This window comes from Haliotis asinina, chromosome 2 (assembly GCF_037392515.1).
Source record: "Haliotis asinina isolate JCU_RB_2024 chromosome 2, JCU_Hal_asi_v2, whole genome shotgun sequence".
NCBI classification, from domain to species: Eukaryota; Metazoa; Mollusca; class Gastropoda; order Lepetellida; family Haliotidae; genus Haliotis; species Haliotis asinina.
In genome coordinates, this window is record NC_090281.1 from 7,507,466 (window position 1) to 7,530,820 (window position 23,355).

Sequence of the window (23,355 nt, forward strand, 5' to 3'; positions counted from 1 at the left end):
TCAACACATTCTCTTCCCACAGAGGTTACTCCTGTCATATCTTTCTACGTAACCTCTGTTCTAATACGGCCACATTTCCCGTTCATCGAGAAATCCCCTTGCGGCAAAAAATCGCAACAGGAATTATCTCCCTTGTTACTATCCAATCAGAACACGCGTTAAATAGACTTAGCTCCAATATGGCGTTGGTTCATCAACGTGCGAAGGAAAGATTCAGTATTTCATGTTTAACTGAAAATCAGAAACTGGCAATAGGGAGTGCAGGGATCAATCGCTATGGTGTGTTTGTAGAAACAAAAACTGGTAGTGGCAAGTTTTCCCCATGCATTCGGAAATTACCGAGATCTTGCGAATGATCACTCTTGAAACAACGTCGCTGATTGCACAACTAAATCTGAACGCCTTCAATCGCGAATCTTGAACACTCTTCCCATGAAAGGGCCGTATTAGAACAGAAGTTACGTAGGAAGATATGACAGGAGTAACCTCTGTGGGAAGAGAATGCCCTCAACGCGGCAACCAGCCTTTATATATATACTAAGTCATTTCCCGAAAGTTCGCGCACAAACGAAGATCACCACTGTAGAATGCCCTAGAATAAGTCTCCCGGAAGTAAACACATAGAAAACTAGGGGCAGATAAATTCCGGAAAACCAGAATCCTAAAAGTGTTGACCAGCTATTAAAACGAAATGTGACCCATCATAATTAATATTCAAAACACTAAATGTTGTGACCCAATAATAATTATTACTTAATTAATAACAGAATATACAGAAAATACACACTCTTAACTAAACATTAGCGAAGTATTTTGAGATAGGTTTCTGTCATAACGTGGTTTAACATAGTTTTTGTATGTTTAATTATAATCATAGCATAATTAAATTATTATTATATTTATATGCCCGTTGAAGAATCATAAAGACGTGTGCGATCTGTTTTAGTGAATTTATCAAATGGCTTTAATTTCTAGATATGTTATACTGTACCTAATATGTAAGTGAATCATATTTCACACACATTTGCTTTAATTGTGACTTAGTACATGTTGTCTGTCTCGCCTAGAACTTCACAGCGAAACAAACTGAAGGGGACTGAATTTGTTGAATGCTACAACAAATATATAAACACAATACAGATTACAACCTATCGCTACAACAAAACTGTTAGGCTATTATATATATATTATATATATATTATATATATGATTATATATATGATTATATATATGATTTATTTATTTATACCTTATTCTTTCATCTGCAGCTGACAAGAAGCCTGTTCCACGTCACGTGCTACACATTTAGCCATGAGATGCGACGAAAGAAGACATAGACAAGTATATGTGTCCACAACTTCTTATTGCACATCACCACAGAAGAATAAACCGTCATTTTGATACAAACAGTCCAGTTACCCAGCCATCCAAGTATCACATTAAGATCATTCTCACACGCATATCCTTTGTGACATGGAAATGACTGATACTGATATTAAATGTGACAAGGATCACCAGCTCACAAACCCCTTTCCATGCCTCTTCTAAAATTTATATGCATGTTAGATAATAGTTGTGCCATGTACACCTTTATATGCATATATGAAATGAAGAAATTAACTATTTAGAATCAAACTGAACTATATTTGTACTTATGACATGAACAAAACAACCCATGTAGATACAGAAAATAAATCACGTGTTGATAACATAAAGGAAATAACGAATCTAGATACAGAGAATAAACCACGTACTGGTACATATTACAGGAAGAAAGATCATGAAAAGTGAAAAGTTAACATCACACTTTGAATAATCCCATTTTGCAAATAAATAGTACATGGCATATGTGTGGGTCATGATTAATTTGTGTATTGAGTTGGGTGAACCTAGAATGTATAGTTTCTATGCTATGGTCAAGTAACCATCTAACACATATTGCACCAAGTCGGGTTTCCATGGAAATAAACAACAAATCAAGTTCTGAAAGAAAAATAAACAAGCAAAAGGCACATCAGTGGGTAAAGTTTGACATGTATGTGAAGTTTGGTGAACCTAGCTTGTTCCGGAAAACACATCAAGCACATTTGGCACTAAGTCGTGTTTCCAGGGAAACAGCAAAAACCAAAATTCTGAAAAACTTCAAAATAGCAAAAGGCACATCTATGGGTAACGATTAACATGTGTGTGTGATGAGGTTACGATATACGACATACAAAGGCTAGGATAAGATACTCAGGCTAGGGTAAGATACTCAGGCTAGGATAAGATACAAAGGCTAGGATAAGATACTCAGGCTAGAATAAGATACTCAGGCTAGGGTAAGATACTAAGGGTTGAGATGATCCTGTAACAGTGGCTTAAGAGGTGATTGGTGAAGCCTTGCGTCTGGGTAGGTAAACCCCTTGGTCTCTGTTCATCTGTGGCGCTAATCTCTTGATGTTGATAGCTTCTGAAATTTTGCGTCGTCGCCAATCATGGATGTTCGATGTTTTGATGGTTGTTGCTTGTCAGTGGAATATATGTGACGGACTGTTCGCAATGTGTTCAGAAAGGGCTCACTTTAGATATGATTTCTCTAGTGAAGTTTTGTGCTCTTTCAGCCTAATGTCAATATGCCGAGATGTTTCTCCTTCATAGCTGCTGCTATCAGGTGTATATCTGGTAAACTTCTCTCGGCCCGAGCCGAATTTGGGAACCATGGAAAAGATTAAAGTAGATTCACTGGTGTTGTGTTGTCTTAGTTTTTTTGTTTGTTTGTTTTTAATTTTTAAATCCCAAAGAGTATTGGTGTTTACGAGTGGAGTCCTAATCAAAATGGCCACACGTCAAAATGGTCAGAAAAGCCTAGTGAAAATGGCTGTAGAAAAAAGTCAAAATGACCACACACTGTTTTATATGTTTTCAATACTGATATTTCCCACGTTGTATTATTTGATATCGAGATGTGAAAATGACAAGAGAAGTTATATCATACAAAACTTGTATGTGTTCTTGAACATAATATATCAACAAATATCAAGGCATACAGTCGACTGAAAGCCAGAGCGTTCTGTGTCACCTAAACCTATCTTGGAAACGATACACCTCAGCTTTAGTGAGCTTTTCATAACTCAAAAAGTGAACTTGGAACACTCTAGTTTTCAAGCGACGATATGTAAGTAGGTTCTTTCTACATGTATCTGCTCTTTTGTACTGGGTTTTCGTCTATAACCTCGTCGGTCAGCTTTTCAGCAGTGGGGCGGATTGACTTCTGTAGATTTGCCACCTGAAAAGTAAAGAGCTATTACAATAAACACAGATATTAACAATTAATTTATCAGTTACTGCTCATTTGGTTAACGAGGTTTACACTCATTCTGCCTACATCTCATTCTGCTTACATGTAGGCAGAATGAGAAAAAAACGACCGCCTCCTAATTTACAAATGGCGAACGAGAAACAAGTTTGTTTTTTGTTGTTTTTTTTTGTTTTGTTGTTGTTGTTGTTGTTTTTTGTGTTTGTTTTTTTTTTGTTTGTTTTTTTTGGGGGGGGGATTTTTATTTCAGAGTTAATGCTTCTTGTAACTACAACAATTCAAACATATTTCAATGCATGTTGATCAATACTACACTACAACTATAACATGTAATTAGTGGGACATACTTATCTGTCAGTACCGTGCTAACCAAGAGCGATGGTGTGAAAGGAACAAAAATAAACACACAAAACCTAACTCATAAAACCGAAACATTCTTAGTTCGTACACGGGTACAGAAAGGGTGTTGCTATAAATGCCGCACATCTCCTACCTCTTCCACATCGTGCCAGCTAGAGGTGAATACAGCCATATTTCGTCAATACCCACGCTTTTTGCCTTTCCACTCTGACAGTTATCAAAAGCCACGACACTAATGTAAACCGACAATCACTGATTACTGAGCAGCTGTTTTTGACACGTCTTGCTGGAAATTGATGTTGTTTAATATATGTATCATATGCTTCCATCGATCACCTCCACCATCGAGTCTCACCGCTTAGTTCGCTAGATGTAAGAACACTTGCAGTGGCTCTTTCGTTTGATAAAACGGATCCTCGGTTTGGTGGGTGTTTTGATAAACCTTTTCCTGTTGTTTTAGAAAATGTATATGTAAGTGTAGATAGTGCAATCACATGCTTTAAGGCGTTGAATTCAATTTCTTGTCCCTGTATGTTCCTTCGTGGAACAAGTATTTTTATTTTTTTGCGTGGCTACATAGTTGTTTGTTTTTTATTTGTTCCCATGATTGCGTACAAGCATATAGAGTGAAGCCATACGTGTACTCATTCATGATCAAAGTTCATCAGCTGGTATCCTGAAAAACGATTATAATAAAAAAAAACAAAATATATTCAAGTTACATTGCAGATTATATCAGAGCTTGAAACTTGAGGATAAAGGAAACTATTTGTCAGAAAATTTATCAAAACCATTGTTCCTTCTGGAAATGAAGTTTTCAACAATGTAAATGTCTTTTAATATTTTTAAGAAATTATTGACCTTTGGAATACGTTTCTTTAAAGTGCAATGTATATATGTCTTTTTGCAGAAAAGATTATGTGATTCTGCAATGATTTATTTCCAAAGACTCCAAACCAAACCAGAGTCTTTGTTATTTCAAAATTTGAAATTTTGAAATAACGAGGAACAAGTTCACGATAATATCGACTTCTGTCATTCGGTTTACCACCATGGACCAGTTGAAATCTCTTCTCCCTGTTCGATGATTTAATCCATTCAACTTGCTGATAAACGCAACAGGTTTGGGTGGGACTTGCCAAGGGACCTGTTCTATCTAAAGTGCAAGCCCTCCAAGTGATTGTTGGTGCGGGGACCATCGTTATCATATTGGTTCCACATGGACTTATGGAATAAGGCGTCATCGACCACCCAGGTATTCGTGACGTAGTCACAGAAGTCGTGTACGAAGGGGATGTCAAGTCTTCGTCAAGGGTTTCACCCCAATCTTCCTGAACCTGATCCACAGGGAGCAGCGGCAAACAGGCAGCTCCTCGGACTACAGTTTGGACGGCGGGATCCTCTCTGTACGCAGGATACACTGACTGTGACAGTGAACAACACACTTGGAACAGCTGGTTCCAAGGGCTGGGACAGGAATATAACGTACCATCCATGAATAGGGTGGTCGCCATTCTGCATAGTCCTCATCATGTCTTCTGTAAAGAAAACCAGGATTCTGTCGTCAACACCATCGTCTATTGTTATAAATATAAGTAATTAAGCAGAAGAACATTAGCATTAGAGAGAAACCAGTCTAGTCAATTTTTTTTTTTTTTTTTTTTTTTTTTTTTTTTTTTTTGTGAAGATGTCAGCTACGGGCGCCGATAAACATAACTTCGACTCGCTTTTGAGTGTCAATCCGTTTATTTAGATATATCGTGGGAAGACGAATACCCTGTAAACATTGTGTGTATGTATAAATATCGCAGTATATATTTTTATCACAAGGGTATATCACAGATTCATTTATACCAGTGAACAAGGGAGACAACTGAATACATATAAATCATGATCGCATTAAACGATAAGCACAGCACAATAAAGTGAAATAAATACATCGATACCAGATAACATTCCTTTAGATATCTCACAAATATCACCATACTGAGGTTGAAATAAAAACTTGTACACATGGGTTACACTATCTCCAGGAAAATAAATGTATATTTTCATTGTGCTATTCCGACATCTGTGCGTTGTCAGTAAATTTGTTAGTATTATCGCATCTCTTCTAATACTCTGTTGGGAAGGCGTACATCCTAACCCCGGTCCTGTATTAAATGCTTTAAAGATAGTCCACTTAATGCAGTCTCAAAAACAAATTGGATGTTGAATTCATATCTTTTGATGCCATTTGCATAGCTGAAACATGGTTGCATAACGATGATATTCATGTACCGGGATTTCAACCTTGCTTCCGTATAAATCGAGGGAGACGCGGGGATAACGTGGCTATTTATTTTAAAAACAGTTTGTATGCGGAGCATATGCACCAGCTGGACATTGCTGGACTTGAAGCTCTATGGGTTCGTGTTAAATGTAAACATCGCACCAACCTCGTAAGTACCTTCTGCAGAGCTGACCGAAGCGCACAGGGAACTAATTGATCAGTCAATTGGAAATACTATCGATCTTCATTTATTTACCGTTATTGCTGGCGACATTACTGAAAATACTTTAAATGAAAGTAAATTTAAAATTCAGTTATTGGCATCCTTACACGGACTATCCCAAATTACTGACACACTGACTCGAATCACCCCGCATTCCAATACTTTAATTAATCTTTATAATTTATTGACATTCATGTCTTCTATGCACAGTATGCAAGAATGCGGTGTGTTAGACCTTGTTTGTAGTTACCATTGTCTAATATATGTTGACGCCAAATCTGTTAGACCCAGGTGTGATACATTTAAACGTAAAATGCATTATTATCAACATATGGACGATAATGGCATAATTTCCGAAATCTATAAACTTGGCACTGATGACTTATTCTCAAACAAGAATGTGGACGATATAGCGAATACATTATATAATTAATGACCATATTAAGGAAGACTTGTGACAAGAATATCCCAAATAAGATTGTTACTATTCGACCATCGGATCCACTTTGGATGAGTAACGAAATTAGATAGCTAATACGTAAGCTCAATAGACACCATCAGCTGGTAAGAGTAAAAATTCTGGTACCCACTGGGCCCAGTTTAGACAGAGAAGAAATAGAGTAATCTCGACGATTTCTTTTCCGAAAAGCGAAAAAGGCGTATGCACATAAACTAGATGAAACGTTAAATCGATCCACTACAGACAAATGTTGGTGGAAGTTAGTTAATAATTACGTGAAGAGAAATAATAACAATTCTAATTTTCACTGGCTGATTTTGAACGATGTCGTATGCGGTGATTTATATATAACTGGTTCTTTAAATTATTATGTTTTACAGATCAGAATTGAAATGCAGCAGAGAGGGTTTGGGTGATCCTGGCACAGTCAGGCTGGTAAAGCTCAGGGCCCTCGCCCCCTCTACACGCAGTCCAGACAGCGAATGGGACTTCTCCCTTGAAACACTGTCCAGTCGAACCCACCAAGAACTTTCCGGAGAATACGGAGGCTCCCCAACACTGCAGCCTTCTGCATTACCCAGATTGTCAGAAGGGCTGTGCTCCCGGTGGAAAACCCGGACACTCTCCTAATCTGCGCCACGGTACCAAACCAAGGGCACCGAGAACAATATGGAGCCTGACGACAGTGTACTTGGGATGCAAGCGGGACATTTCAAAGGCGAGGTCCGCATATTTATCATGCTTTCCCGAATCTTGCCAATCACATTGCTGTCAAAAGGGACAGAAAATTCTATGATATAAATAATTTCATTGGCTTTATCAAAAAGGACAAGATCAGGTTTGTCGGCTGGAATATTGACCTATTCCAGAGAAGCTTAAAAGCATCATTTTCCATGACGCCCTGGACATGTTCAGGGTCGTACCATGGAGGGACCTCGGGGTCAAAGCCACAGGCATGGCGGAGATGATAATAAAAGCAGCGAGCCATACGATCATGGCTTTGACCTTGTTTCGAGCATTTAGCTCTGAACTCCAGATTTTCTCTAAACGAGATTTATACTCGGCCCGAAGTTTATCTCGAATCTGGGCAATCTGCAGCTTGACTCGAAGTTGCATTCCAAGATAGGTATAGGCCTGATCTTCCACAAGCTGCTCAGTAACTCCTCCCCCTGGTAACCTGACCGATCCATCATTAGTTACCTTGCCACGTTTCAAATGAAGAGTAGTCCATTTGTCGAGTCCAAATGTCATACTTATATTACTAGAAAAGGACTCGACAAGGAGAACCTGTTCTTTCAAATTGGTATCTCCTTTGGCACGGAGCTCGATGTCATCAATGTAGAGGAGATGGGTAAGAGGTGTTGGGGACCTGTGCTGAGAATGTTCAGGATGATAACCCTCCTCCCTATTGAGCTGAAAACTCAAAGGATTTAGAGACAGACAAAAAAGCAATGGAATAAAGGAGTCCCCCTGAAATATTCCTCTTCTGACTGGAATAGATTTCGAAGTCTGCACCTACCCTTGCGAGTACATCTCAAGTTGAGTAGACCAGCAACTCATTAAAAACTTGAATAAATCAAGTAGTCTCTCAGGGAGGTCAATACACTGAAGATACTTTAGAATCCATTCGTGAGGGACAGAGTCATATGCCTTTTAGTAGTCTAATCCAGCACATAGAGAGGTTGCGATGATATGTTTAAGCCTCTTCCAATATCATTTTCTTTACAAGAAGTTGATCCTTGCACCCCCAACATGCCTTTCTGGCCCCCTTCTGCTCTCTGTAAATTATCTCATTGGAAGAGCAGTAAGATGACACGAGGTTTGTCAAACACCCTGTGAATAATTTGTACTGAGTATTTAAACATGTGATAGGGTGGAAGTTTTTGGGATCAGTCAAGTCTCCCTTTTTGGGAAGAGTATTGTGCGACCTTTGCAGAACCATGGAAGAACATCACCTGTGTCCACAAGAGAACTGAAACAGTGAAGAAGTGGTGCTTGGGCACAGAGAAACAGTTTCCAATGCCGGTTTCGAATGCTATCAGGTCCTGGAGCTGTATTAGATTTGGACTATTTAATGACACTTTTCAGGCAATCTGACGAGATGTAACAGACAAACGACCTGGTTAATTTCTCGTGCATTGCATGGTCGTAATCTCTGACCCATGGTGCCTCCAAGTTACAGTCACAGGTTATATAGACCACAACTGTTTCCAGAACCTTTCATTGGCAGCCATGGGAGGCCGTTTATCATGCTCATCAACACCACTTGTCTTGAGCTGCCTGTAGAATTGCTTTTCATTATTTCTAAATAGTCTATTTTGTTTGATAAATTTGTTTCTCTTTTCCCATTTTTTCTTTCTTTCAGTCCAAATTTTCATTTTTGCCTTAAAGAAATCGACACTTTGGAGAAGTGCCTTTTCTTGTATTGTACTGTAATTTTAATTTTCTCCAAATTGCCTTTTGTCGTTTTGACATCGGATGGTCCCTGATGGTCTTAATTTCAAGCACAGCTCTATCCCGGAAATATATTTTCTAGTTTCTGTTAATTTTACTTGAAACCGGTTTTCCTTGGTTTATTGTTCTTAGTACTAAAAGATTTTTCTTTGGAAACCGTGTGAAGTTATTCTTCTTCTTATATTACTATTGATTATTTCACTCGGCAATCGCGAGGAGAAAATCCGGAGTCAATAACCCCAACTATCAATACGGAGACAAGCAATAGATTATCCGAAATTAATGAAAGGAAGTATATGATATCGTAATGAATGTTAACATCATGAAAGCATTTAGTTTTGTATCTAAAATATTTGAGCGATGTATATTCAAACATGTTTTCAATTGTCTTACAGGCAATAAAATCTTATCCAGTTTAACCCAGGGGACTTGTGCGTGAATCAGCTGACATATTTGTATTATTTCATCGCCAAGGTAATGGACGAAGGTAGGGAAATACGGGCAGAATTTTGCGATATCAGTAAAGCTTTCGACAGAGTGTGGCACAGAGGTCTGGTACATAAGTTGTTCATTATGATAATGGTATAAAAATTATTTAGAATATCGATCCCAGCGTGTAGTCATAAATGGTTATAGTTCAAATATGAAATCGGTAAAAGCTGGCGTACCACAGTGTTCTGTTCTAGGACCACTTCTGTTTTTGGTCTACATAAATGACTTTGTTGAAGACATTGACGGTAACATACCATTATTTGCCGATGATACTTCTATTCATGTGATACATAGCAGCGGTTAATCTGGATAATGACCTACTCAAAACAGCAAACTGGGCACAAACCTAGAAAGTCGATTTCAACCTTTTAAACACTGAAACAGTCTTATTCAGTATGAAATCTCATTCAAATAATCATCCAAGCTTGTTTATCAACGACGTTCAAGTAGAGGAAACTTCGAGCCATAAACACTCAGGCATAACTCCTCAAAACGATTGTACATGGAATATTCATACAAAAGATATCGTTAAGAGAGTCAGCCCTGTGATAAACTGCTTAAGAAGCCTTAAACATCGATTAACGAAAAACATCCTGAATCGTATGTATCTATCGTTTATATTTCCGATCTTTGATTACTGTAGCCATATTTATGACAATTGTACAAAAAACACAGGCAACAACCTTGGAAAACCCGCACTTAGACGCGTTAAGTACGACATGTGGAGCTGTTCGCGACACCAGTCACGATAAAATCTACGCTGAAACATCTTCTGTTTCACTCTGCGAAAGAAGAAGAATAGGTAAACTAGTCACTTTTTTACAAATATATCAGAACAGGTTGCCCACTATCTGAATGAACTCGTCCCTCCCTTTGTCTCTCAAGTCAGTACCTATCCATTACGTAGCGCATCAAATTTGCAAACTATTGCTTGCCGTACTGCTCTATATGGCAATTCATTTCTACCGGACGCTGTAAGGTTATGGAACGCTTTACCGAAAAATATTAAATTTTACAGATGTCGATGAATTCATATTTAAGTCCCAGGGCCAAGGATATTCATTTCGATTTGGTACAAGAGTTCCAAATCCCACACTGTCGTTTAAGGTTAGGTACGACATGTCGTAGCGATCTCAATGTCGACAAATACTACAGACATTAATCTGACAGAGCGGATTGTCAGTGTGGCCACCTTACTGAAGATGAACGTCATTATTTCTTTGTATGTCCCAGATTCTATGCTATAAGAGTAAATAGATTTTATTATATCAATGGCTTTTCACTAGAAACAATCTTATGCGGAACGTCCTCCTTGAATCCAATAAACTCAATCAAATATCTTAAAATCAGTCCATCTATTTTTAATTGAAACTAGGCGTTTTAGCTGAGCAAACCATATACCACAATCTCTAATTATTAAAAAGCTTTACTATGAATCCCGACTGCACACGACATAAATGTATAAAGCCATCATGATTATAATTTTCTGACTACGTGTCATACATACATACATACATACATACATACATACATACATACATACATACATACATACATACATACATACATACATACATACATACATACATACATACATACATACATACATACATACATACATACATACATACATACATACATACATACATACATACATACATTGGAGCGGTCTTCATGTAAGTGACCCGTGAAGGTCCCCGGGGTAGAATTGGCCATCAGCAACCCATTCTTGTCATAAAAGGCTATACGTGTCGTAAAACGGCGTAAAACTAAACTCACTTACTCACTCATATAAGTTCTCTTGAGCATGTTGACCAATCCATTTCATGAACATTCTGTCGTTGCTTTTTCATGAAACAAATATGTTTAAACTACATAATATACCCAACCTTTGTGTAGTACATATTTTCAGATACCTTTTCAGTAAAGCATATACCACAATTATTACTTGTTACTTGCTTTTATAGATGGTGAATGTTATAATCAAGATAATGGTTGTCGGATTGTAATAATCTGTTATTGGAAAAATATGAAATTAACTCATTTGCTTTTATAAGAAGCCCTTGGAGAACCTGAAGGAGCAAGAAGAAAGACCGACTTCGGCAGATTACAAGAAAGAAAGAGACACACAGAGACAATATCGACCCTAAAAGAATCCGATCTGTGAGTTCTTGAAACTGGACTATATAATACCATTTGTACCGGTTTATTCACCCTCTTGATACCAGAGTTTGAAACATTCCAAGTTATTTAACTGACATACATATTATTACAACATATCTGTAACAGAATAACCTTCTCTGGATCTAATCTTAGCGTCTTCAGGCCTGTCAGTGAGACTGAGATCAAGAGATTTGTTCAAATGTTCAAGCCTACATCATGTCAAATAGACACGATTCCAATAGAATTCTTGCTTAAAATTCTTGATGTGCTTCCCACAGTTACTGCCTTTGTTTAAGTACAGGTGTCTTTCTTAACATGTATAAACATGCTGTGATAAAACCACTGCTCAAAAAGCCGGCCCTGAATGCTGAGGTGTATGGTAATTACCGACCAGTCTCCAACGTAAACTTTGCCTCCAAAGTACTTTGACACTATAGATTACGGTCTACAACGCGAGTATGGTTTTCATGACACAGTTCTGGACTGGTGTGAATCGTATCTCACTGGGAGATCTCAGTTCGTACACATCCAAAATGCAACCACGTCTGATAGTGCTCTTTTGTACGGGGTCCCACAAGGATCCGTGTTGGGTCCACTTCTGTTTGTACTCGACACTCGTTCGCGCAGTCAAGTCATCTCTCATGAAGTGGCGAAGCATTTCTATGCGGACGACTCGCAGTTCCTTGATGTAGATCCTACAAATCAGTCTGTGGCTGTTACATTTATCAATGCAACAATATCAGATCTTTATATACGCTCACTGTTTTAAACAGATAATTGAATTCCTCATCAACTGAATTAGTTACCGACAAAACAGAAAATGCCGAGGGATTTATATATAGTTCAGATAAACCGATGATGTCAAATAATTGTTTTATGTAGTGTAATCAAGGGTATGCCGTAGGATGTTGTTCATAGACATGACTAATGTATTGGTATGAAACATGAGATAGTTTGACCGTCTCAGCGAATTCAAAAGGAAAACATGTTGACATGGATTCTTATATTTAATGTTGAATTCAATAAAATGTATAATGACGAAAAGAGGTGAAAATGTATTAAAGGCTTTATTTATATTGTTATATGAGCCAGAATTAAAGAGTGTCCACGTTAATCAGTTTTTCTTTGTAATTTGTCAGAGCCTCCGTGTTCATTCAGCCATGGCATTGCATTGGAAGTACCGCGAAGACTAAGCTTATTGAAACGACAGCCGTCACGATTTTAGCCTTCCCGGCCATGAACCGTTTCCATAGGGTGAAATATTTCCTACATTCATCCAAATCTTTCGGGAGATCGTGATGATGTGAATGAGGTTTAGCGTCGTATTTGAGAATATTTCGTGCATGCGTGTGCATATTTGACTGTATGTAGCGCCGGTGATCTTGCGATGTGCCTGCATATAAGCGGACTAATATTATTATCTTTTTTATTTTACCAGCCCAGATTTAAGCTGGGTTTCATAGTACTACCTCACTTACCATGCCACAGTTAAGCATGAATACCCCACTCAAACACATTATACTGAGTCCGAGCCGACCAATGCTTTACTGTACCGATCAGTTGGTCCCAGCTCCAGACAGAGACCAACGTTAACAACTACCATGTCTTAAAGTCATTAAATACCCAATTTCATTTCGTTTTGTAACATCAGTGAATTTCTTGGTATCGTTTCTTTTGATCCTCAGTGTGTTATTTTTGTGTACAGACTCAAATCAATACGTGCAATAAAGAGGGTTCTGGTGATTTTCCACAGGTTATGAGATTTTCTTTCAAGTGCAGGTAGAGTCAGCCTAACGCGACCGTATGTACAAGTACCAAACCCACATATTAACCAATAGAGATGTGAAAGGAATCAGAAGTCAGCCTGTTTAACTTACATGAAATGATTGTAAAGGTACGTCCATGGAAACCCCTGTGACCCCGAACCAATGAAACATATGCCTGTATATTCTGTGCCAGCTGCTGTCAGGATCGACCAAGAGATACATCTAAGCTCCCGGGTTTCTCAGCAACTTGATTAGCAGCAGCCTGTATCAGACAGCTGGATAATAACAGCGGAGTGTGCATAGGAAAGACGGAGTGACTGCATAGGATACAGACAAAATGATACAAGGTTTGACCTATTCTTAAAGCTATATATTTAAACATTAACTGTTGGCGACCAAGGCCGATTTGGAGATATTCTTTGTAGTGAAGGCAGCTGACGATGCTGACATGCTTATACAATCCGTCAACAGTTTACACTTACCAGTAAAAATGTAGCCGCTTACCTCAGTCAACGTTCTAAACTAGATTTTACAAAATATTTCATTCTCTTTAACAGTACTGTTTGCATATCAACTGATGCATTGTAAAACAAATTCGTAACGTTGAAAAGATCACTGTCTTGGATTCATTAAATGATGGAAATTAGTGAAAATTGGCAAAACCATACCGAAGATTTACACACACACACCCCACCACCCCACCCCCCAAAAAAACGCAGCTGTTCACATGCATGATATTTCCACATGGTTTTAGCAATTTGTTGCATGATCCTCGTGCAATTCATATGCATAACGTTAGCAAGAGGTTTCCTCACGTTAGTGGAGGCACATGTGATGATCGCATTAAGTGTGGCTAAACTTTTGATGGGTAGTACATTTCTATTTATCGATGTTGCAAACGTATTTTTGACCATTCATCTTTTCATGTTTAAATTCATGTTTACTTTCGTTAATATTTTAGAAGTCACTTAACCATGTACTTACATCATGTACAAGCATGCCACTAGTCAATGCCAAATTGAATGGAAAAAACCCCTAAGATATATCCATGTAGATAAAACATTTCCTTAATGTCTCTCCATCATCTCTTTACTCCTTGGCTTCATCGTTTGTACTTAATCAATCTTGTAAATCAAATATCCCCTACATTTTTCTGAATGGTATGTGTTTTGTCTGTAAACGTCCAACAACTAATACTCTTTGTTTAGCCCAATTCTGGCGCTATTGCTGGAATATTGCTGAAACGGCGTAAAACCATATTTACTCTCTCGTTCTTTAATTCTCTACAAGTATCGGCCCGTCGATATGTCCATAACAATGGTCATGTTGAATAATGGAGGAGTAATATTACCTATCAATATCAAAGCAGGTAAATGGAGTTGTTGCGTGCAATGCTAAATACTGCAATCTTTGCCCATGTTGAACATCATAACCTGTTTGTCGTTCTTTCTTTCAAGTGCCACATGTCTGGTCTAAACACGGTATTCGTGGAATATTCCAGTTTCATTATCTAAGCAGCAATAACATTTACTTAGTCAATACGTATAAGAAGCAGTGATTGAATGAGTCTAGTTTTACGCCACACTCATCAACACTCCAGCTACATGGCGGCGATCTGCAAGTAATCAAGCATGGACCAAACAATCCAGTGATCAACATCATGTGTTTTTTTCTACGCTGGGATTTGATGACATGGCCAAGTCAGGGACCCAGACCATCAGATTCCGTCAGTCGCCTCTTATGACAAGCAGGGGTTGCTGAACATCAATTCTGACACGGATGTTCAGTTGTTGGAAGCTAAGACTCCTTCTGACAATGCAGTTCCAAATATTTCCTTGCTTGCTGTAAGCAATATTGAATTCATGTCAATAAATAATACATCTATTCATCCACGAGATACGATGACCTCCCAGGACTGAAGAAACCCCGGAATAAGTGGATAAAATACAGTTAAAGTCTCTATGTGTATATGAGCTTGTGTAATCCCCCTCATTGATGTGCTCCTCTTTACTTCAGGTATGAAGTACAGGTTCTGCCTTAAAATAGTTTTTACTGTCTGTGCCGTCATAATGATGATGAAAATCCTGACTTCACACGAGGTGTTCAGAAACGAAGGTACGTATCCAAGTATTTAACTCGGGTATATCGAACGACCTTTGCTGGACACTTTTCAGTGAGTGTGTTGTGAAGGAAATACAGCGGAAGCTGTCTGAACCGGCAGTCATTGGGACTGAAGACGAAATCCGGTTTAGACAAAGTGTTTGACAACTTCCACTGTATATGATGACTGAACCATGTGTCCCACTATTCGATGTGCCTCCTTTGACATGACGTACACTGTACTTGCTATAAAGAAATGCATTTTGGGGTCAGAGTAAGCGTACAACTCCGGTCTTTTGTTTTGCATTTTTCTTGGGTGTATGTGGGTGTTGGTTTAGTTTTGTACTTGTTTTGTTTGTGTCTTTTTGTGTATGTATAATTGTATTATATATATATATATATATATATATATATATATATATATATATATATATATATATATATATATATGCACGTGCATTGTATGTGTGTAGTGTGGTGGGTTCTCATTTTGTGAATTACATTTTTAGAGTGTTTGCTCCATGTGCGTGTTCTGTGTGTGTATGTGCGTGCGTGTGTGCGTTTTATTAAAATTAATATTTTGCCCTGACAAACGGTTTACGGAATACCTTTAAACCGGCAAAATATAACACAGACAAGTCTAAAATATTCAATAATATATTGCGCAAACGACGAGAAAGTTACAATGAATCACAGTTGAGTTACTAGTCTAAGGTAACGGGTCATAAATATAAAATATTCACTCACCAGAGTCTTGGTATGACAATGAGACCTGACATACTAAATGAAGCTTAACAAAGTCAGTAGTCAGGCAGACATTGTCAGACGACGGTGATGTAGACGAAGGCAGACAATCAGTGTCAACAGACAGACGGTGATAGGCACAAACAGAACTCCAGATGAAAAGTCGGATTGTAAGTTCGAGTGTAAGTCCGTGTTTGTCCGGCAACACGACAATCAGCCTTTATATACTGAACATCATTGAAAACGCACCACCCCTAAAATTGTGGATTTCTAAGAGCAGAAGTGAGCAATCTATGTAAATTTTACATATTTGTGTAGACCAATGTTTGATAAAGAAAAGAAGCAAAAAACAATCAAGCAAAACAGTGAAGATTTAATGCAGCTCACAATGAAATAAAGATGGGGTCAAAATGGAAAGTCAGTAGCGTGTATGACCCCCGTTAGCAGCAACACAAGCTGTGCAACGTCTCCTCATTGAACGGATAAGTCTCTGAATAAAGTCCTGAGGCACTGCATTCCACTCTTGCTGCAAGGCATTGTCGAGTTCCCCAAGGTTGTTGATCTGCGGACGACGTGCGAGGCGTTGGCCGATGTAATCCCACAAGTGTTCGATGGGTGACAAATCTGGTGACAATGCAGGCCAATGAAGTAGAGGAATGTTGTTGTTAGCCAGATACTGTATCGAAACACGTGCAGTGTGGGCTCGTGCATTGTCATGTTGAAATGTGTGCAGATCTTGATGCTGGTGAAAGAAGGGAACGACGTTGTTCTGAAGAATGTTGTCACGGTAGTTATCGGCATTCACTCTGCCACGACAAACAATCAGAGCGGTTCTGTGGTGATAACTTATCCCTCCCCACACCATAATGCTGCCTCTACCCCACCGATCGGTTTGCACAACACATTCCTGATGATAACGTTCACCCCGTCGACGCCATACCCGTAGACGCCCGTCAGCATTTCGCAAGTGAAAACGCGACTCGTCGGAGAACACCACACCATGCCAACGTCGTAACAACCACACACGATGCTGTTCAGCCCATTGTCGGCGTTCACGGCGATGCCTGTCAGTCAGGATGGGTCCAACGTAAGGGCGTCGACAACGTAACCCTGCCGCACGCAGACGGCGTCGGACGGTGGAAGCGCTGATCAAACCACGTCGACCCTGGACAGCGTTGGCGGTTCTGGCAGCGGGCAAGGTTCGATCCCGAATATGGCGCCGTACAATGTCTCGATCTTGACGAGGGGTGGTAACATGTGCCGGTCCCTGCTGGTTCCTGTTTGTTGGTATCTGTTAGCAAGCCTCAGAATGGATGACACCCAAATCGTCGTGCAATGTTTCTGCTTGAAGCGCCGACCTGCAACATACCCAAGGCCTGTTCTCGTTCCTCTGGTGACAATCTTGGCATGGCGAAAAAACTTTACTTACGAAAGTACTGCGAAAATGAGAACGGTTTTGTGCCGAAGGTCATTTATACCCCTGAACAGCATGCTTTCTGCATGCAATTTGTGCCCTTCGTGTGTGATGTGCATGAATTTTGTTGTTTTCATGTGATGTGTTCGATGATGTGTTCGAACGATCCGTTTTTAACTGTAGAGCGTTATTTACGATCTAGTGTGTTATTATCAAAATTCCCTCCATTAATTTTCCATTTCCAAAAGATTCTATTGCCTTATTTCAAAATTTACAGGTGGTGCGTTTTCAATGATGTTCAGTATATATATTGACACAGTATCGGGAGCATTCGAGCCCAGCGCGGCTGTATCAGTATTCAATCGGAGCCACACTCCGGTGATGACTTTGCACAACATGACTGCCACAGGCTAATTTGCATATCACGTGACGTGATGCGCATATTCATAAGTACGCTGAGACTGGCACAACGGAAACGAGTGGGCGAGATTATCATATAATTTTACACTGTTACATAAATATTCTTCTACAACTGCGTCAGTAAGGTTTATGATAAAACATGTATATATTACATGTTTATATTGCATCGTTTGTTCTCCACTAGGGTTTGATGACATAACGCGGAGCCATGCAACCCATGCAAAGCAAAGGATCGATACGCAAGTCGAAATAGTGTTACACGTTTTAGGATAATTTCTTAGTGAATCTGAACCATTTTAAAAACGATTTTTGATTAGATGTGTTGACTCATAAAAACTAAACGAGTTATGAAATGTGTACATTATATTGAATGAACTGTGTAAGATGTGACGATTTCTGGCTTGTGGCAGAGGTACTATGCTGGCTCGTCGCAGGAGAGTGAGTCAGAACGTTCACGAACAGGAAGTAAACAGGTAAGGCCAAAAAGGCCTGTTGCTAAACATATTATTACGATTAAACATGTATGATACGAAATGTGATCCACAACTCAAGCTCAAAACTCTGAACATTGTGATCCAATGAAAACGATCACCAAATCAATGATTATACAAATTACTAAAAACACAATCCCTTAGCAGTGGTTACTGTGTGTATGTAGTGAGTGTCTGTTTTCCCGGCAGTGTTTCCATATGATGGTTTCGATGAGATCGCGCTTCTGTGTCTGTTAAACTCTAAATCATTATAACTTTTGGTGATTGTCATTTCATTTTTCAGTTTCATTGCTTGGGGATGCAGGACAGAATCATACCGGGCACAATCACATAGGAACAGCAGTTGCTGGAAAGGAGCACACGCAGGCCTCGGGTAATTCAGTAAGAATGGCGTCACCGCCAACACAACAGCAGCAGCAACAACAACAACAGCAACAACAGCAACAACATCAGGTACTGGCATTATGCTTAAAATACACGATAAAGTCTTGATCCTTAAATTGTATAAAACGTTATTTGTGGTAAAAGTTATCTCACACAAAACTTAGACATTCAAATTTGACTCCATGATAGCTGTATCAGGTATTGAGATCCATATTACAGTATACTTCCGATATAGTTGTGTCGCTAAGCTTCTTTGTAGTCGTGATCCGTGAAGGTCCCGGGGTAGAATAGGCCTTCAGCAACCCATGCTTGCCATAAAAAGCGACTATGCTTGTCGTAAGAGGCGCCTAACGGGATCGGGTGGTCAGACTCGCCGACTTGGTTGACACATGTCATCGGTTCCCAATTATGCAGATCGATGCTCATGTTGTTGACCACTGGATTGTCTGGTCCAGACTCGATTATTTACAGACCGCCGCCATATAGCTGGAATATTGCTGAGTGCGGCGTAAAACTAAAACTCACTCACTCACTCTTTGTAGTCGTGGAATATCAACTTGAAGTCTCAAATGTTTAATGAACAGAGATGAAAGTAAGTTGAGACTTGATGAAACATTTGTGAGATAGACATGCGTTGAAACACCAAACATTATGTGAAACTATTCCTAGTGAATACAGACTTTAAGCTGTTTTGGGCTGCAAAACAAACCTTAAAAAATACTGCTTCATGACGCAGACGGCATGGCTTCCTTTCAACCGAGCAATCCCCTTGGTACCAAAATTACTGTGAGCAGCGAGTTGCACTCAGCTTAATGTCCCTGAATATCTGATTCCAATACAGAAGCCCATCCATGGGACCTATCCTTAGTTTTCGGATATTCAGCTGAGGTTAAGATGGTCATACAAAAACTTAATTTCATAGCATTAGTTGTTGTGAAGCAGATCATCAATACAAGAAATCCACCAAACCACATATCAACATTCAATACTTTTTTCCCCTATCGTTCATCATAAAAAAACACTGTAAAAGGAGTTACGTACAAGACATGCCTGTGGACAATAAATCATATATTTCTTGCAATGTTACTGCAATGTTCTTTTCAACTAATCCTCAGCCTGCTTATCAACACCTGTATTCTACCAATACCTTTTATTCTACACCTGTATCCTAGCATTAGCCTTAGGTACACCTGTATACTAGCACTACCCGCATCCATAACTGCATTCTAACACTATCTTCACCAATACCTTTTATTCTAACACTATCCTTATCCATACTTTTACCATAATCTAAACCTGCAGTCTACCACCGCCTTCTTCAGTACATGTACACTAGCATGAAGCCAGTCCATAACCCTATTGCAGCCTAACCTAATCTGCAAATGTATTCCAGCTACGCCTGTATTGCAGTGCGAAATGTTGCCATCCTTCCTTATCAACACTCTTGTAAGTCACACTTGTGTTCTGGTGCTGCCTTGTGTTTCATCCTCGATCCGTTATTGAGCAGTCCTTTAGTCCGCATTTACATTACAGTCGTACCTTGTCCCAAACCTGTATCATCAGACTGCATTATCAACACATGTATTCCGGTCTATAGCTGTAATCGATGCCTTCATTGAAGACAAACTCAGAGTTGTACACTTAGGTCAGCTTAATAACTCCTTGTATTCTGACAAGATCAGTATGAATACTTTTTCAGAAGACAGACGCAACAGAGGATGACTTCACCAGGAGACAAAAGCATTACATGGGCGCCTGTGCCTCATCAAATTCTGGTTCAAATCTGGAGCTATTCGTATACGAGCCAAGTCGTCTCGCTGTCTGCCACACACCAAAAGTTGGGTGTACATTTTGGAAAAGAATCATGAGTTATCTGCTACACGAAACAGGAAAGACTGTTCAAAACCCATACGAAATTGACAGGTATTATGTCCATCACGGTTCAAAACCAAACCGATTTGTCCATAGATTCAAAGACCCACTATTGAAGGCTATGTTACCAAGCTTAACACGTGTGGCGTTCGCGCGTGATCCCTATTCCCGACTGTGGTCAGCCTTTGTTGACAAAATAATATTACCAGATTCCTGGGAGGATCATGGACTCAGTATTTATAAACACCGGAGACTTGGTAATGTGGAATGTCCCTTAAACATAACTTTTGAAGACTTTCTAATCTATGCAACCAAAATAAGAAGCGATGCGCACTGGGTCCCACTCCACACCGTGTGCAACCCTTGCACATTGTTTCCCCAATATATTGGAAAAATGGAAACATTTTCAAGGGATACAAAATACATTCTAAATAAAGTTGGTCTTGGATATTTGTTATCTAACAAGAGTCAAACGAGCCATGCAGAAGATGAAATGCAGATGCTGATTGCCTATCACTTTGAACTGCAATCAAGAAGAGGCATTAATAAGAAATGTCTCACAACGACAGACCTCGCCAAGCGATTGTGGCAAGCCTTTCAGTTCAACGGGTACATCTCACTGGATGACATCTTTCCAAAGCAGAAAGTTCAGGATGTATTGGCTGGATTAACTGTTCTACAAGCTAGAGATGAAGTCATCAGACTGATCCTTCAACATTATCGCGATAGCAAAGCAACTAATGTGAAGGAACAAAGACATGCTGTTCTGGTGAATGCATATAAACAAATTCCACTTGAACTTCGGGAGTACATCCGCAACAAATATGAACATGACTTCGATCTGTATGACTATGAGCCCTATCCAGCACACATATTTCCCGAGAAGAACCACTGACAAACTTGAGATAACTGTATCAATACATGTTGGCCAACAAACGACATAACAAAGCTTCAACAGAAGAAAAGAGAAAATTCAGATTCAGGGTTTGTGTAGAGTGCTTCTAGCTAACGGCATGTCAAAGTGAAAGGGAGCTTCAACATCTCTTTCAAAGAGAGTGAACAGTGATTAGCAATTGAATGCATCCTTACCAAATGAATGCTGTAGTTTCTTTATGTACAACACAAATATGACTCTATATGTGGAAACGTTACGTAGTTTCTGACTACATAAAGACGCGTACATATGGTCGCAGAACTAGAAACAGGCAAATATCTATCTAAATTCAGAGCAAAATCACCACTGGCGTTCATTTTGGCTCATTATGAAGGCAGCGTATGAATAGAATTACATGACAACATTATGACTTACATACATGAAACGATGATGTATGTTTGATCAACAAATATCTCTTGAAAAGTACTTGTCTTTACTGCCTCTAAATGTGAATGGGCAAATTTCAATTTTTCATATGCTGTATTTCTTTCACATTATACTATATATAAGATAAGAATAAGGTTTATTCAAAACTGGAAAACATTCTTAGCATTGTCACAGAATATGTTCACATAACGAGAGCACAATTGCCGATGACATTCTGCTCGGGCACTAGGGTGGCAACATGTGTCCTTGAAGAATACTGAATAAAATTAAATGACACCTTTCTGTCTGACCAGCAAAACAGCATAACACGATGATGTATACTTCATCAACAAAGATCACAAAGAAAAAATACTTTGGGCTTTTCTATTCTCTGTCTGAATGTGAATCCGCAAACTTTAATTTGTAACATGTTGTCGGAGTTATAAGTCTTTTGCATTACCTTAGGTATCAGATAAGCATAAGGCTTAGTAAAAACTAATGGGAAAACATGCTTTCTTGGCCCTGGACCACAGATGACGAGACGTAAAGACGATGCTCTGGTAAAAATCTTTTGTTACCGTTTTGATTTATGTAGTTTAAGGTACCTTTCTAAAACCGTAACAACACAACCATTTCTGAATGCATAAAAAATGGCTTACCTATATTGATTACCAAACCTGAAACACAGGTGTCACGAAAAATACAAATTTACCAAATTCTTGTTAACATTTGTGATCTACTGAAAGGACTGGTTTAGACTGTCAGTGCTTCCTGAGAGTCCCATTCGCTGTCTAAGGGGGGCAAGGACCCTGAGCTGATGATGGGCTATACCAGCCTGAAAGGATCACTCGAACCCACTGTGCTGCATACTTTCTTCATAATCTTTGAAGCATAAAAAATATCATTTTGTTATCGAAATCTGAAGCAAGCTGGAAAGATCTGAATAACAATGGGACTGACCTACAGTCGTCTCAGACACCGTATGAGGTCTTAAATGTGTCAGCTTTAATAGTTTCTGAGGCACAAACATTTGATAATTCACTCTCGATACAAGAAACATTTTGCCATACATGCCTTGTGTATAAGTTGATATGAAAATGAAAATGTAGTCCTATCAACAGAATCAAAAACATTTCAGTAAT

At 39.0% G+C, this 23,355-nt stretch overlaps 1 protein-coding gene across 1 annotated transcript; it reads left to right on the top strand.

Annotated features, from left to right (window-relative positions):
* Positions 1-14,793: 14,793 nt before the first annotated feature.
* LOC137274786 (uncharacterized) lies at positions 14,794-21,808 on the top strand. Its single transcript, XM_067808119.1, has 4 exons — positions 14,794-14,857; positions 15,505-15,603; positions 18,941-19,075; positions 20,742-21,808. The coding sequence occupies exons 1-4, from the start codon at positions 14,794-14,796 to the stop codon at positions 21,806-21,808; spliced, it is 1,365 nt and encodes a 454-aa protein (XP_067664220.1).
* The last annotated feature ends 1,547 nt before the right edge of the window (positions 21,809-23,355 follow it).